At 45.9% G+C, this 17,234-nt stretch overlaps 1 protein-coding gene across 1 annotated transcript in view; it reads right to left on the minus strand.

The window, feature by feature from the left end:
* Window positions 1-17,234, minus strand: part of LOC139052240 (nose resistant to fluoxetine protein 6-like) — a 76,146-nt gene that overhangs the window by 10,805 nt on the left and 48,107 nt on the right. The window contains exons 4-10 of the mRNA XM_070529337.1: window positions 10,218-10,329; window positions 6,542-6,668; window positions 4,634-4,758; window positions 3,174-3,353; window positions 2,264-2,357; window positions 1,167-1,286; window positions 38-206 (exon numbers count right to left, since the gene is read on the minus strand). Coding sequence (XP_070385438.1) covers window positions 38-206; window positions 1,167-1,286; window positions 2,264-2,357; window positions 3,174-3,353; window positions 4,634-4,758; window positions 6,542-6,668; window positions 10,218-10,329 — 927 coding nt within the window. The remainder of the gene's footprint in view (window positions 1-37; window positions 207-1,166; window positions 1,287-2,263; window positions 2,358-3,173; window positions 3,354-4,633; window positions 4,759-6,541; window positions 6,669-10,217; window positions 10,330-17,234) is intronic.

Consider the following 17,234-nt stretch of genomic DNA (forward strand, 5'->3'; position numbering starts at 1 on the left):
TTCAGTTGATCTTTACAAGGAAACTTCCCCGCCTTACCTGCTCTTTTGTAGGGAAGAAGTTGTTGATGAAGAGCACGTTCCACTGCCAGCTCTTTTCACACTGTGACAAGTATTTTTTGCTTTCAATGGCCCATGATGGCCCGTTGCCCAGGGTGGGGAACTTGGCATTAATCACTAGTAATAGTAACACATACATTGGCAGCAGCCTGCAAGTGCAAAACGAAGTCACATTTCTCTATCAGCACAGAGGTATTTGGCGAAGGGTGTCTGTTAATAACGAAAAATTTGGATACCACTCTTCTTACTTTCTAGCTGCGGGATGAAGGGTTTTCAACATTTCTCTTCTACCCATACCGACCCCATTACATGCCCAGGAGCGGCTGCCCCGGAAAGGCGATGGTCCTGGGTTCGAGTCCCGGACAAGGACTAATTTTTCTTCAATTGCGAGGCTTTTCTTTCGAGGAACCCGTATGGGTTTCCTTTGTAGCAATTGCTACGAACGGGTGGATGTCTAATTTTCCCTATATTAATTAGCTCTCTCCACCTTGCGGGTTTCCGCAGAAGTATTTCGTCAAACTCTTCCCTTTGCTTCGAGTTGTTGACAAATTCGACTTCGCCCTACCATCTGCTAGCCGCCTGGTTAGCTCAGATGGTAGAGCGGCTGGCCCGTGAAAGCGGTGGTCCCGGATTCGAGTACCGGAGCAGGACGAATTTTTCTTCAACTGCGAGCCTTTTCTTTCGAGGAACCCGTATGGGTTTCCTTTGTAGCAATTACTACGAACGGGTGGATGTCTAATTTTCCCTGTATTAATACTCACATACATACACGCATGCACACACAGACGTGCACGCACTTGCACGGCGTTGTATACGTTCTGTCTCCGTGTATTGTTTGCAGCTGTGCCAGTTCTCCAAGATCGCGTAACGACTATCCCGCGTCACAAACCAGAGTCGGCTGCCAGACTACGTTGTTTCCGTCTCTGGGCCATGATCGCTTGTGTTTTATTGTGGGACAGCACGTGTGTGTCCCCAGACCAATATATGTTCTAGAGGGTGTTCTATGTTTAGAACACCCTCTGAGCGCTTAAGGATAAAGAAAACTTTTTGAGGATAAAATATGGCTCGTATAGTTATTATTTTCGCCTTAAGAGCAAAATAAAGCTTACCCGACAAAGAAGTACTTGGTAGCTGTGAGGGCGCATCGGAAGTACCTCCCGGCGCTACAGTCTTCTTGGCTTCCACAGCGACGCACAGATCGCACAATGTTGTACGCTATGGCAATGGCACTGGAAGGAGAAAAAAAAAAAAAAGGTCAGTGAAGGAGAAATGAACCGGAGGAATATCGATCAGAGAGCTTACGCTTTAGGGTTATATTCGAAACACGGTACATTTTTTGAACGAAACGAAAAAAAAAATGTACGTGCATTTAAATTAACTTACATTTAGGGTTTCACGTGCCAAACATGGCTGGTGTGAGCGATTTTTTTTTCTGGGATTTTACGTGCCAAAACCACGATGTCACTATGAGGCGTGCCATACTAGGGAACACTCCGGATTATTTTGACCACGAGGGGTTCTTTAACGTGTACCTTTACCGTGTACCGTGTGCACTGAGTGCACACGGTACACAGGCGTTTCTTTTCTTTTTCTTTTTTTGCATTTCACCCTCATCAAAATGCTGCCGCAGCGGTGGCGGCCATATGTGCATCAGTACATCCCATATGCTGCAGAGCAACTCACCAGCCCCTGCTACTTGTCGGATCTCACACAAAGGGGTAGCCGTGATGCTAACGAGTGACGAGTCTATCTCTAATTGATGCGAAATATCATATAAAGACTCTACTGGTATACCAGATAAATTGCACCGGCGTATGTATCAAACATATCTGCGAGTCTCGGTGAAATTTGCAGGGACACTTTGCCGCGAGATCCAGCACATTTCGACTGATCAGTGTCGCGCTGCTCCGCATGCAGGTTATCCTCGCAGCTGTCTCGAAAAGGGACGACAGCAACACCTATCAACGCATTTATTGAGACCTGTGATAGTGAAAAACACGAAGCGCCTAAATACCTGGTGCGTTGTTCAAGTGAATCATTCGTGTTTTTACCAGGGAAACCGTGACAAATGTTCCCAAGTTGACTGCAGGATTTTCTCGTACACACCGGTTATGTGGACGTTACTTGCGTCGATTCGCAGCACGCAAAAAAAAAAAATAATAACGCGGAGCGCAGGAAGCAGTCCCGCGCCTCAATTTGTACTCACATGACTGTAGCAATGGCGTCAATCGCCAAGGAGTTGTTGATGGCGAACTGGATCGGAGGATCGTTCAGGACCTCTCTCAACGACTTCAGGTTTCCTGCGAATCAGTGCGGCGCACGCGATCCATTTTGTAGCGCATTTTAGAACCGAAGTGCAGAAACATCGTTACGCTGTCGCGTTTTTACATTTAGGTTAGCGCGGTGATGTCAGAGAGCGAGTGATAGGAGGAGTTGTGTGTCAGTTACCGTGCAGCGCTCGCTTTGTTCGAGAGCGCAACAGCAGCAGTGCGAACTAATTAAGCGCGTCTTTGTGTCTGCCTAGAGAACGTGCCGGACGACCCATAATGGGCGTGTGACTGGAAGGAAAGGGGCTGGAGGAGGCTATAGCCTTCCAGCAGTGCCTTTCCCCCCAAACCTACTTTTCTCTCTCGTCCTTCGGTGCGTTCAACCACTCACGTTAGCTCGACATTCACTATATAGCTGCAAAGTTGGAAGTACCGTCTCAAATGCAGGAGCCATTTCATTGACTTCTGCACTTGACCCCTCCAACGAACATAGGTCTGTCCCGAATTTCCAGTTATTCGTAGTTATCTGTGAGCTCTACAGGAGACGAGAAGTTACGAGGCAAATTTGCGCCCCTCCCACGATGCCTTATTTGAGAAGGGGAAGGGATTGGCACGTTTAGCAGTTCTATGCGCTCGTCTAGGCTATGAACGTGCGTTTTGACTTCGTTGCCCGAACAATGCACAGATAGAGTGAACAGGTAGTATGTTGTTACTCAGCTTTTCAAAAAAAAAAGAAAGACAGAAAAGAAACAGATCGAAATGCGGAAGCCAATGTGATTTGGGTGGCTATCTATGCGAACGTCATTTGCATTCCCCGTTCGCTCTGCGCAAATGTAGCGCCGGAAATACCTGAGAGGTTGAAAGGCCTGAGTATGAGCGTGCTGCCGATGATGATCCAGACGAAGCTCATGGAGGTGATGCCCGCCATGGGCGCGAGCGTCTTGCTGCCGTGGCGGCCGCTCATGAGCATGCGGAAGTTGCGGTAGGCCGAGAACGAGCGCAGCACCTGCACGTAGTGGTTCTCCGCATCTGCGCGCGCGTCAGGTAGAGAGAGGCGAGTGCTAGTAACGTGAATGAATAATTCTGGTAGTTCTGGCTGGTTGGCAGTTTAGCAGAGAAGGATGCACTAAAGGCACGGAAGAAAAAAAAATGGGTGGAAGCCGTCGGAGGATGATTGCGAAAGTCAAGCGATAGCTTCCTTGCTGAGATATATGACGCTGGCGTCACTTTCTGGTTAGCTCTGCTGGCTAACGCTATATACGAGGCGTGCTGTGACGTCGCACTACCTCCTTGATCGGCTCGCGTTACGAGCCACACTATACAGCCTTTGCGAGGAGACGTGTGCTGTATTAGTATCATGATCGGCCGACCAAGTTACCACCTTTGATTACACTGTCGCCGAAATCGGCATATAGCGCTGATTCGACCCTCTTTTTGGTATCGGCTCAGTTTATACTCGGCCAGACAGCCGTCCACGCTTAATGGCGCGATGAGCCAAAGATGGCTACGAACACGATGAACGAAGCGACTAGCACAGCATTTCAGTGGTTTTCAGGCCTCGCATTCACAAAAGGCACTTAGGCTAGAGTTGTTCGCGAGGGCAAACGCTAGAACCAATCTTGATGCTGGACATACTAATTAGCGAAGGCTAACAGCCAATGGCAAATAACATTTACGAACAAAAGCTTCGTGAATTCGGATTCAGTTTACTCGGTAACGTTGCCGTATCCGGCCATTAACTTTGTATTTACGCGGGTCTGATCTTTCCTCTTTGCCATTTCTGCAAGGAAAGTGAGTCTATTCGCCGCAATGTTTCCTTTTTTTTGTCAACGATCTTTAACCAAAACAGAAAGGCTTCTTGAGGGTCCATTTCGTAATTTGATTGGGTCTAAATGTTTCGGTTTTACTCTCCCTTGGAACCTCGGCGCTAGACTTTAGCTAAATATGTGTCTCGCACTGCGTGCATCCGATTTCCTACAAGAAAGAAAACGTTTACGGTTGTTAATTTTTATTCTTTACTCTCACTATCATCTTTCCTCCAAATTATTCTTCCATACCGTTGAATGAATTATAGTCAGAATAGTTTACAGCCTGAATGCGCTAGAACGTACCTTTGGTTTCTTTTCAAGGAAACAGATTTTCCTTAGAAAATAAAAATACAGAGGTAGGTACTAGACAATGGCAATAAGGAACGAGCGCAAAGTGGCGATTGGCTATTTGTACTCTTTAAAACTGCCATTTAGCAGTCGTTCTGAATCATCCTTTAATGATGGACTCTAGAGTAGTCGCAGTTGCCTGTATATACTCACTGATTTCGTAAGAATGAGCCTTGACTATTTCCTTTGCGGCGAACTCTCTGTTGACCAGCATGAGGAACATGGCGTCCACTAGTGTTCCCAAGACGACTAGTACGAGCAGAATGCCAACAATGATTCTGTAAAGGAACAGCAGAACTACAGTTGTAGAAGAAATCCTGCCCCCCCCCCCTTTTTTTTTCGGTTGTCGAGAGCAGTGCTTCGTGACGAACATAGACCATGTGTTCAAGCCTGAATTTTTAGATATTTTAGATATATGTTGTTTTAGATATTTGAGAGATCCGACAAAAAAAACCTAATAGTTTTTGCTGGTCAAGCTTGACAACAGTGGCGGAAATCAGAATTTGTGCGATGATCCCCATTTACAAATATTACTTGACTATATTTCACAAGTTACCTCCTTGATCGATAACCTTAGGGCATTTTGTATTTTCAGAACTGAAGCCAGCCCGCAGTGCTCAACGCATAACCTCTTGATACAGACCATGTGCCTCACTCGGGGGCTTCTCACCACAGGGCACAGCCAGCTTGTACTTACACTGGTCAATCTCCCCGTCTTTCTCTCTATTTTCCTCCTCTCCTATGTGCCTCGCCCTAGTTTCGAGAAACAAAAACTCAAGACCTGTAGCAAAATGCATTGCTGTTGCAGTTAATGGGTTTTCGCACTGCGGGAAAAAATGCAGTACATAAAAAAAGTGCTAACTGGAGCAACAATGGATCTCGCTGCAGATCTTGAGTCCTTATTTCTCGGAATTTTTTACGTGTTAGGCACATACAGGGTGATTGCGATTTTAAGTTATATGGAATCTTTAAAAATAGCCTGTTGCAGATAACATAATTCTAGTCCTCGAGCTGGATTATTTGGAGGCGGGCGTTACTTGCGCGATAAATCAACATATTTTGAGCTAATTAAAAATCCAGTAGTTATCTTTTGAATTAATTACTCTACGGCACAAGATGCAATTTACGAATTGTAGCTGGTTAGTTTAAAAGGCGTATCGACTTGGAATTAATTTCCAGAGTGACGCCAGTTTGGAGATATGCGCCATCAAAGATGCCGTAAAAATGTACTGTTGTTCCACTTACTTTTTTAACAAAACGCTATTTTATGCATTTAAGCACCAAAGTAACGGGAATGCCGATGTATCTCGTTCCACACTTTGGGAAATAATATCTCGAAACTGCTGTGATCCTGGAAGCTCATTTCAAGTGGATGCATCTTGCAAGCTCACTGGCTACGATAACTTGCGATATGTGCCGTAAAGCAATTAATTAAAAATTAATTAGTGACTTTTGTTAATTAGTTGAATATGCGTTTCGATTTCTCGTACTAGTAATGCCTGCCTCTTCGAATAATCCAGCTCAAGGACAAGAATTGTGCTATCTGCTGCACGCGATCTTAAAAAAATTCTAGAAGACTTAAAAATGATCACCCTGTATATTTTCCAGCAACGGATTATGCTTTGAGCACTTGACAGCGATCGTAGCGTTAGCCATGGCGGAAGCAGGGAATTAGGAGAGAGCATCGCACAACACGATTAAAGCCAAACGTATAGGCCCAACACGTGATCGTCACACCAGAGCACGCGGTCGGTTTTAGTGCTCCCGCTCTGTAGGCAGAGCAGGGCTATGCTATAGCCACCGTAGCAGGGCATGCTGAACAAGTGCACATGGACAAAAAAAAAAAAACAGCTTCCAAATATTCCCGGCCAGTGCGCCGAATGCGCAAGGCCCAGCGCAGCCCCGTGCACACAACTCGCTATGCGAATGTGAGAGGTCAACAGTTTAATTTTGTTTTGAGCATTTTTATGTTCCACGGCAATTAATTAGTACCAAGGAGCGCGCAAAAAAAAAAGCAGGATGCAAATTTTGCGCTGAGGGAATGTAAAGCAGTATACTTACGACGCAGCCAGCAAGGTAGAGGACTGTTCATGTGTATTGAGGTTGTCCTTTGTCACGCATCCTGCTAATTCAATGCCCATCTTCACGTCTGGTGCTTTCATACCCAGTTGCGAAACGTAATACAGAACTGGAACAGGGGAGGGGGAGGAGGATTTTGTTGTGAGTAAAACTAAATATGGATGAGATATCTTAATTCGATTGCGTACATGTTTAATGGGGTTGGGATAAAGGGGTGTTGAGGCATGAACGGGGCGACATCAAATGGCAGTGACCCACTGGGCACGCAGTGATGATGCCCGATAACGCAGATACACCACGTCATTGACGATGTAGCACAAATTTGACCCTTCTGATTCCTTATGAATGAATTATGAACTAGCTGTATAACATCATTGTCACAGCTTACAAAAACGCTTACAAAAGTGATCTTCGGAAAGGCTCGCTGTGAAACTTGAGGCAAGTGCGGAGTCTAGTCGGATGGTTTGGGCAATGACTAATAAAAATAATGTAGGCAGCCGTGCAAGTTGCGTGCATCTGCAATTGGTTTTACGCTGTTCATCCTTTGCTTATGTGCAAGTTCTTGCTTATAGTACAGATAATAAATCATGACAGGATTGAGCATGCTGTCAACTTGTAATCTGCCTAAAATAATTAGATTGCTTATCTCGTCAAGTTGTTGTTCTGAGCTTGATGCATCAATTTATTGCACAGAAGTCTTATCACTCTCACATATAGTCCATATGTGCATAGTACTTTATCTGTGCGGTTATCAGCAGCAGCTTTCTTTTATTCATTTTCTGATGTGCACTGTAATGGTTGGGGTCCGGCATGAAATAGATGGCAGCTGGCCCATGCCTTCGTCCAACTTATCCACACTGAGGACGTTGTTGAAGGGAGATACTAGTTCTCATCGAGAACGAGGAATATGGGATTTATTTACAGTATCTACAGGAGAACGTTACAGTTCATCAGTCTAGCATGACTGAAAGAGAATGCACACCCAGCAGCCGCGCCACGGCTGCTTATAAACACTCTGTCCTCCCTAAATCCCTAGTTGAGGGAAAACGGCCGTCCAACCGTCGACCAATTCGGAGCGTCCAAAGTCATCGTAGCCTTTGAGGGGGAGGGTTTACACACTCACTTCCACACAGGTTTCACTGACCATGCCGAGGTGAGAGGGTTCTCGCAGACAAGGGTGCTGCCCCGAGCAGGCGCCTCTTGATCCCAGTGTCGACTCCACAGACAATAGTCGCCGCGTCTGTCCATTGACTGACGACTTCTAAGAACCGTGAGACGGCACCACAAAACTTCTCCTTCCCGGAGTTCCACCGCTTCAAACAAGCCGTGACGGTGGCGGCGAATCCCCTAACAAGACATGGTCCGCCGACTGCGTCTAGACATCCCGGCGCCGCACGGTTGGGGACTGACGTATGGTCGTCCTTTCAAAGCGAGTCGCCGCAGTAGACATGGTGGCGCCTTTCCGACGGTCGCTTCCCCGAAGAACGCCAGCCCTCGCCGGTCGAATGTAACAGCATGGATGATACCTTATTGTTAATGTGGATATACTAAGAAAAAAAATACCCAGGAGATCGATGTATATAATAAATGTGACGTCGCAAAAAAATAGTTTTCTCTTCGTTCTAGTACATAATGGTTCTTTTAGCCATGCTCGACAATGCCGTGAAAGGCCGGTCACGCGTGATTACCGTGCTTAAACCAGGGCGCGTATACACAAAAAAGTTCTTACGCTAGAACTGTTCGTAAGAGCAAATGCCAGCCAATCGTGCTGCTGGATATATTAATAGCGAGAGCGGCCGGCCAATGGAGAAAAACACTTTGCGGCCAAATTCACAACGCTCTTCGTTCGTAAGTGCTTTTTGCCATTGACTAAGCGCCTTCACTAATATGTCCAGCACGGCCGCGGGATTGGCTGAACGGTTCTAGAACAATTCTAGAATTGTTCGTAAGAGCAACCTCTAAACAATCGATCAGGATGCTGGACATGTTATTAGAGAAGGCGATTGGACAATGGTAAACAACATTTACGAACGAACAGCTTCGTGACTACGGCCCATGTTACGCATATAATCGCATGTGAGTGCGACGCGCAATCGACCTGTAGCCTGTTCCTATATAAGAGTGACGCAGTCCGATATGTACGCTTTGCATTCGTAAAGTGGTTAAACACTTAACGAATGCAAAGCGTACTTACATCTCGGACTGCGTCACTCTTATATAGGAACAGGCTACAGGTCAAAAACACTTTACGAATGCAGGCTGATAAGCCGAAGACGCAACAACGCATTCTGGGTCAGTATAAATTAAAGATTTCTTTCTCTTGATTCTATTCCTTTTTATCATCTACTCGTTCATACATGGGCGATCCCACGGATAACATGTGCGAAGCATTGCTCTGGTCACCGACGAAGCACGAAAAGGAATATCATTGGAATATAATCGTCACATTATTCAGGCCCTGGTCGCTTTTGATTTGTTAGCCTGAGAGTTCACAACGATCAACTAAATTAATTTATCGGGTTCTTGCCTGCCAAAGCTACGATACAATCAGGCAGGCCGTGGTGTGAGACAGCGGATTAATTTGACCACCTGGGTTCTTTAACGTACACCTAAATATAAGTACAAGATTTTTTTTGCATTTTGTCACCATCGAAATCAACATGTCTGCACAGCGCAAAAGACGAGGACAGAAGATAGGACACAATACAGGCGCTGACTTCAACTATGCTCCAAACACCGCGAACAGCTTACGCGTGAAATCATAGACGCTGACAAGATACAGCGACTGGGTGCACTTTGCATCAACATGCCGTCCCTCGCCCTCACCAAAAACGAAATCGAGTGTCTGGCTGTGATGCGATAGGGTTTCATGAGATGTGTGACATCATGCAATAGTATTTTTCTACTTTTGCTCATATATCTAAAGTATATAGTTCTGGCGGTGTCAGAAATATAGCTTAGTTGAGGTCAGCGCCTGTGTTGTGTCCTATCTTCGGTCCTCGTCTTTTGCGCTGCGCAGACATGTCGATATTGAATCATCAACTCGCCCGAGCTTCCACTTTCCTATTCAAGATGCTGGCGCAGCGACCGGGAAGCGAACCCGCGACCTCGTGCTAACAGTAATGCAACGCCAAAGCCTATAGGCTACCGCGGCGGGTGACCATACGCTGATAGTGGTTCCAACTTATTCTCTGTGTTTCGAAGGCACGCCCATATTGCGCTGTACCGTGACGGTGCGACCACGCTGTAATCACGGCCGAAAAGGGTTCTGTGTCACCAGTGTTGAGGCTGATGCACCACGGGCATGTTTTTTTCGACCACACGATAACAGTCAGATTTTCCGCCGACGCCGGGGCGAACACCACGACGGAAATGTGTCGTGGTGTTCACGACTCATTCACACAGCTTTTGTTCGTAAGAGCTTTTTCGTCACAGGCCGGCCGCCGTCACTAATATTGTCCTATATAACGATTGGCTGGCACATTATCTTACGAATTGTTACCGCACAAGAACTTCGAGTATCAATGCGGATACGTGAATTTTTTTTTTCTTCACGTCCCGCGCTGCGTAGTTTTTTGGCTTTCCGGCGGATCAAGGCGGGCAGTCTGGCACTTGGGTTCACGCGACGCACCCGAATAGCAGCGGCGCGTGCACCTACCCCCAGCTCCGATGGCCCTGATTGCTTTCTCGGTGCACGCCGACGGGAGGCACAGTCCCAGAAAGCCAGGGAATTCGTCCATCAGCTCTGCAACGTCCTTGAGATCGCCTTTCTGCGTGAAAAAAAAAGGGTTGTGCACGCGCGTTGAATATACCGTAATGCCTTCGGTGTGACGGCGCCGTGGCAGGGCTAAATAGTTGACATTTCGTCATTCATTCGCTAAATTTCAAGTACTTAGGAGATATCATAAAAAGCCAACAAACACTGACAACGAAATAAAGAAACGATAAATTCATGAAAATGAAAGTGGATGAAAAAACAACTTAGGAGAGACATTTCGAAATAGATCAGGGCCACATACTCGGAGCAAGAACAAACAAACCAAAACCAATGCCGTGAAAGACGAGGGTTGCGAAATGAGCGGAGCATATTCATCGTTATCTTCTTGAGAAACGAGTAGTACTGAGCAAAAAGTATAGCCACAAGGACACACACGCAGACATACAAATGCGCACAAAGGCACACACACATACAGGCATGTACACACGCACGCACACACATGCACACATGCACATGCCCGCGTACAAACACGCACATACAGGCATGCACACACGCACAAACACATGCGCGCACGCACGCGCACAAGCACATATAAACACGCGCACAAACACACACATACGCACACAAGCACACACACACGTACACATACGAATATGCACAAACACGCACATACATACACGCACAACCATACGCGCATACACACACGCACAAGCGCACACACGTACAGATACGCACAAACACACATACAAGCATGCACACACATACAGGCATGTACACATAAACGCTGAAACACACACACGCACACATACGCGCATACGCAACCATGCAGACGTACGCATACATATACGCACATACACGCACAAACACACATACGCCCACGTACAAATACGCACAAAACGCACACACATACAGGCATGTACACACACACACACGTACACACACGCACGTGCACATTAAAATACGCACAAATGCGCACGCAATACCGGTATGCACATACACAAGCAAAAACACATGCACACACACACACACAAGCACGCGCACAAGCACACTCACACACTCGCCCACATACAAATACTCACAAACACGCCCACACGCATGCTCACATACAGGCATGCACACACGCACGCACACAGACACGCGCACACACATACAAACACGCACAAACACTCGCGCAGACAAGCGTGCAAGTACGCAATACATACACGTACACACACACGCACACACACTCACGTGCACAAACACTCATGCACAAACACGCACATAAACACACGCTTGCACACATACTCATATAAGGCATCCAGACAAACGCGCGCGCACACACACATACACGCACAACTATGTGTGTGCGCACACACACACACACACACACACACGGCTCTGGTTTCAACAGCCATCTTTATACAGAGTCAAGGTGAACTAAATGCAGTAGAATCTCGTTAAACGAAACTTCTCCGATAAACATGGAAAGACAGAATCTCGATAAACGAAATCTCAATTTTCTCTCACTACAGTCATAGTGCCGTAATTTTAACGGCAGAAAATGCGCAAGAGGAATGGGCAGTGTATGCCCACGCTTTACAGCGTGGGCGCAGAAAAAACGCAAAAGGAGTTCGAAACAACGCAACCATGACGCGGTGCTTTCGGTACGCAAGGATACTTTAGTGCGCTATTTCTAGAGCTTCCTAAGGAAGGAGAGTCATTGGACGCACAACTGTAGGTGAATGTTGCTCACATAGTCACAAGCCCATGCAGTTTCCTTATAGAAGCGCCTTACGGTCTATCTTTTTAGCGGCTGATACTAGTACGCAGAGCAGATCGTTGAGTGCCTTGGACAGTGGCACAGTATGTGTATCATATATATATATATATATATATATATATATATATATATATATATATATATATATATATATATATATATATATATATATATATATATATATATATATATATATATATATATAGAATATCGTTGAACGGAACCTCAAGGGGACCGGAGAAATATGTTCCGATAAGCAAGCAGGAGTTCCGTTTACCGATAAAAATGTGCCGGGGTGCTGCGCTATATGTAATACACCATCTTATACTGCTGTCAGAAATGTTGTGTAAAAAGTAAGTTAGTGTAAAAGCTAGTTGAAAAAGAGCCGCAGTTTCGTCCGAAAGGCGAAGCATCGATTGGGATAGCAAATAAGTGCACATCTATATCAAGTAGGGATAGTGCTTTTATCGGCCGTAGAACCTCTAAACATAGGCACATTCACTAAGTCTAAGTTAACAAGCATGGTGCCACGTGCGCACAAGAAAACATGAACGCATCTCATTCGATGACCACGGAAACTCGCTGTCAAAATGCTGGAGTGAGGAATTGCGGCAGCAGCAGCGACAGAGCGAATAGACCTTAATGTTGCAGCTCGCATCAACGCGAACTAAAACGAAAGCCATGATCTGATTATGAGGCACGCCATAGTGGGGGACTCCGGAATAATTTGGACGAATCGCATGGTAAACTTAACAGGGTATAATGAAACCTCAGCGCTCCCCTTCCCCACAGCGAAAAAATTTCCTGGCTACGCGCCTGGTTTCAGAATTTATGTTTACTGAGATTCTAGTGTACTTTTCGCCAGCCACGCAACAGAGAAAGTTCGGAATCAGATGGTTCGCGTGCTCGAAGTCACATGGCTGGAGAACACTAGCTCGGCTTGGTGGTGGGAATAGACTTGTTCAAAGCACCACTGTGTGTGGGTGAATTCTCTGCACTTTCTGGCGTCCTCTTACATTTTTCCTTTTTAACACTACGCCCTGCTTGACACTGTAGGATAACAAAACGCACATGTATACCGGTTATTTCCTTTCTTTTTAGGCTCTAGAGAATTACAAAAATGTTCAAAAATAACTTGTTGGCAGATAGTACAATTCTGATCCTTGAGCTGGATTCCTCGAAGAGGCGGACATAACTTGAGCGAGAAATCGAAGTACCTAATCAACTAAGTACCACAATTTTGCAAATTATCCTTTCAATTAACTACTTTACGGTGCATATTGCAATTTGCGGATTGGAGCTTGTGAGTTCGCCGGGCGTATTTGCTTGGAATGAATTATCAGGATGACGCCGGTTTCGATATATTCATTGCAAAGGCGGACGCGACGAAATACATTGGCGGTCCAGTTACTTTCGCGATTCCACGCATAAAACGACGTTTTTTCTTTTTTTTCGATAACTCAGTAGAACAAAAGTGCATATTCAGCGCAAGTTTGACAGCTCATATTGACGCCATGCTACCGTTTTACGCTGTTTTTTTCACGATCCTGTTCTTCAACTTCGATTTGCCAATACCCGAAGTTAAGATCTAACAAAGAAAATGATCTTCGCATGTTGTAGACGATGCAATACGTCGTCGATGCGTTTCAAATGGATAAACATCGCGTTTGGTGATATATCGAAACCGATCCCATATTCAGAATTCGCGTTTTAAGTCCATATACGCCGTGGAATCTCACTGGCTTTGCAAGTTCTAACATGTCCCGTTAATTAATTTGTAAAATTTCATTAATTAATTGACTACGCATTTTGATTTTTCGGGGTTGTTATGTCTGCCTGTAAGTAATCCAGTTCGAAGATAATATTTGTGATATATCTGCCACAGCCGACTTAAATATATCTGTATAGTCCTAAAAAAAAAAGAAAACACTTCGGTATAAATAACTGGATCAAGCATTCTAAGCAAGAGAAATACCACTATGCACTCTGAATCCTCAGCGATACGTTCTTTAGATACGGGTCATGACTGAACTCAAAAGAACACAAAAAGAGAATTCTTGCAAATCGAGAAGTGCCGAAAAATATAGGAGAGGGTGAATATTGACACATGTGCATGTTTATCTTTCTCGGTTGACCACGTTTCACCGCTCAACAAACGTTATCGCACAGCGCAGGACGCGCCTGCACGTATAGGAAGTTTCTGGAATGTTATCGATGGTTCCATCCGCTGCCAGTCACCGAAACTTGTGTAATCTGATTGCATGTTTGCGCGACGCGAATAGTGTAGAACTTTGTGGAAGACACTCGGATCCCAGCAATTAGTCTGGAACATTCGACGATTGATGTATAAACGCCGACGCGCTTAACCCGTGGATCAGATTTTCGACGACCGCTGACCGTGTTCGCCGCTATCGTTATGCTATAAGTGTGGCCTGTTTTTGTGGCCACAGGTTCGCCCAATAAAGGTTAGTTTTGTCTTTCACAGTATTGCCAGGGGGCGGACACTTCGTATACATCCCATTGGCCGTTTTCGAGCAGACGCTCTTTCGACGCTAGCGCCAAGGTCCCCTTCAGTTACGGCCCTAACCAATGGGCGACGCATTAAGCAAAATGGCGGCGCACATGATTGTTTACGTTGTCATGGCAACAGCAGCGGCGCGGCACCTCCTCTCCCAAACGTTTTTTTTCCTTTTTGTTTTTATTAGGCCGACCCGCTCCACTCCCTTTCCCCCATGCCGCGCGCGCCGCTCACTTTTTTTTGTTTTTACCCGTAAGCGGCGCGTTTTTTCTTTTTTATTGCGCGCTTGTTACCGCGTCCACGCGCCAGCTCGCAAGCAATGCGCGCGCTACGCCACGCATTGGCATTGCTTGCGAGCTGGCGCGTGGTGCGCCGTGGGCTATGCGTTGGCAGGCACGCAGTCTTGCCCATACATATATTATACCAGCATGTGCCGGAACATAAAAAAAATTCCACTTCCAGCACAACAGATGTTTAGTCTCGCTTTATTGACTTCGTTTCCGAAAAGCGATTTTTCTTACAACCTGGTGTGATACACGCTCAAAAAACGAGCAAAAGTGAGAGGTGCATGACATATACAAGAGTACTAAAGACAAAAGTTCACAGATGGTGAAATAACAAAAGAAAGCGCTAGAAAACGCGAAGGCCATTTCATGTACACACATGTAAAAACAAGATTTTTATATAACGTCCTCAAGACCTAAATGTAGACGAGCTCCTGATATGTGCACTAAGATATTGCACAAAATTGGACGACGTGTATGACATAGTCATGACAACTATAAAAAGGGAAAACTCACTAGCAATGGCAAAAACAATGACACGCAAAATACCTGAAAGATAGAATAAAATGCTAACATGGTTTGATTGAGAGCCATACCGAAAGAAAGCTTACTTATAAATCTGCACGAAAGTATATGAAATGCTTGACATGTTCATTACTGCTGAACAAATTGAAAAAAAACATGGCAGAAAAAAATAACATTGTACTAAAAACTGAAACACACATTATCACATTTTGCACTTGGCCACAACTTGAGTAACGGTGGCAAGGCGAACAAAAGATAGTCGGCTTTTGCAGCAGCACATAGAAAACATTCGCAGAAACGCTTATTCCTCAATCAAAGACCAGGTAAAACAAGCCAACACGACTTTTCTTTCTACCCGAATGCAATGCTTAGCAATAAAATGACGTCACTTAATGCACTAAGTCGTACCTACTGGCTTCTCCCTTGTATAATAAACACGAACTGCAAAAATCTGCATGCAGGACACTTGCAATGCTCATGCTTTCCAGAGGAAAAAAAAGCGTATCATGCCTACACATGAAAGTTGTTCGCGCGGTTTTCCCATCGGGCGTTACTGAGATAGTACACAAACACTAACAGTAATTTTTCAGCTGTTAGTTGGTTTGTAGAACGCGATACATAGAAAAAGCACTGAGGGCGGTATGGAAAGCTAGGGAAGTTACTGAAGTTGCAGAATGAGACTTGGCACAGAAAAACACAAGTCACAGACCAGGTGACAATGAGGAGGAACATCTATTTGTCAGCTTTCTCTACCGGGAAGAGGCAAGTGTAGCACAATCAAGGCGCAACGACGTCCGGAGCCTCATGGAGTACACAAATGGACAGGGCTGTGTTCGTGTACATGCGCCTTCTGATGTCCTTGGGTCTGAGCGCTCACGTGTTGTCTTTAGGCACCCGGAACAACCTTGTAGAACTTGTTTTTGAGGTATTTGTGCACCACTGCACGATGCACGAGCGGTACGAGTCGTGAAACGGGTGAAACATCGCGGAGCACAAGCACACAGCTACCGAGGACCACAGAACTGACGAAACTAGCCACGTCGGTCAACGCACAGCAGCGCACGCATCTCGATGACAGTAGATAACAAAAATAAAGCGTTACGTAGCGGACTAAGCAGCAGCCGGGCCGGCGGGGATGGCACGGCGGCGCGGGCGCGTAGACAGTCGAAGGTGAGGGAGTTGAGAGGGTGTTACGAGAGAGGGTGTAGGGAGAGGAGTTGAGCGGGGGGAAGGGCTTGGCCACCTGGATCGGCGCGCGTGCGCGCGACGATCTACGAGGCCATGCAAGGGAAACGGATTTTCGCGTCGCCCGTTACAGAGATGGCGCCAATTTCCTGTGCCACCGGAACCGGGGAGTGTCCCCCCCCTGGTATTACTACTGCGTTCTTCAACGTCACCACCACGTGACAATACGTGGTCCTATATCGGTAGCACTACATATCTTTTAAAACCTCATTGAAAAAATGGACTCCTTAATTTTCTGCACCATAGCGATGCCGTCTCAGTGATCGATCATCGCACGATTACTGTGCGCGGTGACAAATCCAAGCGCACGTTTTGCCGAACTTGTACATATGGAGCATACATGCGGCCATGTATATAACCTGCTTGAAGTGCGAGCGATGTTTTGGAAAGGGAAAGGGTGGGGGAGGAGCAGAGGTCATGGCATAATAGTAGACGTCTTGCAACACCTCGGAAGGTGGGCAGCTTCTTATAAACTTGTGCGATTCGTAAATATTTCGTGAGCAAGAACTTGCGCCAGTCCACACACGCTTGCTTCAACGGAAGATGAAAGCCGATATTGGCAGGTTTCCTAAGGGGTCAATCACAGAGGGCCCCGGTATCCAGACGCATCGGTACAAAAGGGAAGA

This window comes from Dermacentor albipictus, unplaced genomic scaffold (assembly GCF_038994185.2).
Source record: "Dermacentor albipictus isolate Rhodes 1998 colony unplaced genomic scaffold, USDA_Dalb.pri_finalv2 scaffold_20, whole genome shotgun sequence".
Lineage (NCBI taxonomy): Eukaryota > Metazoa > Arthropoda > Arachnida > Ixodida > Ixodidae > Dermacentor > Dermacentor albipictus.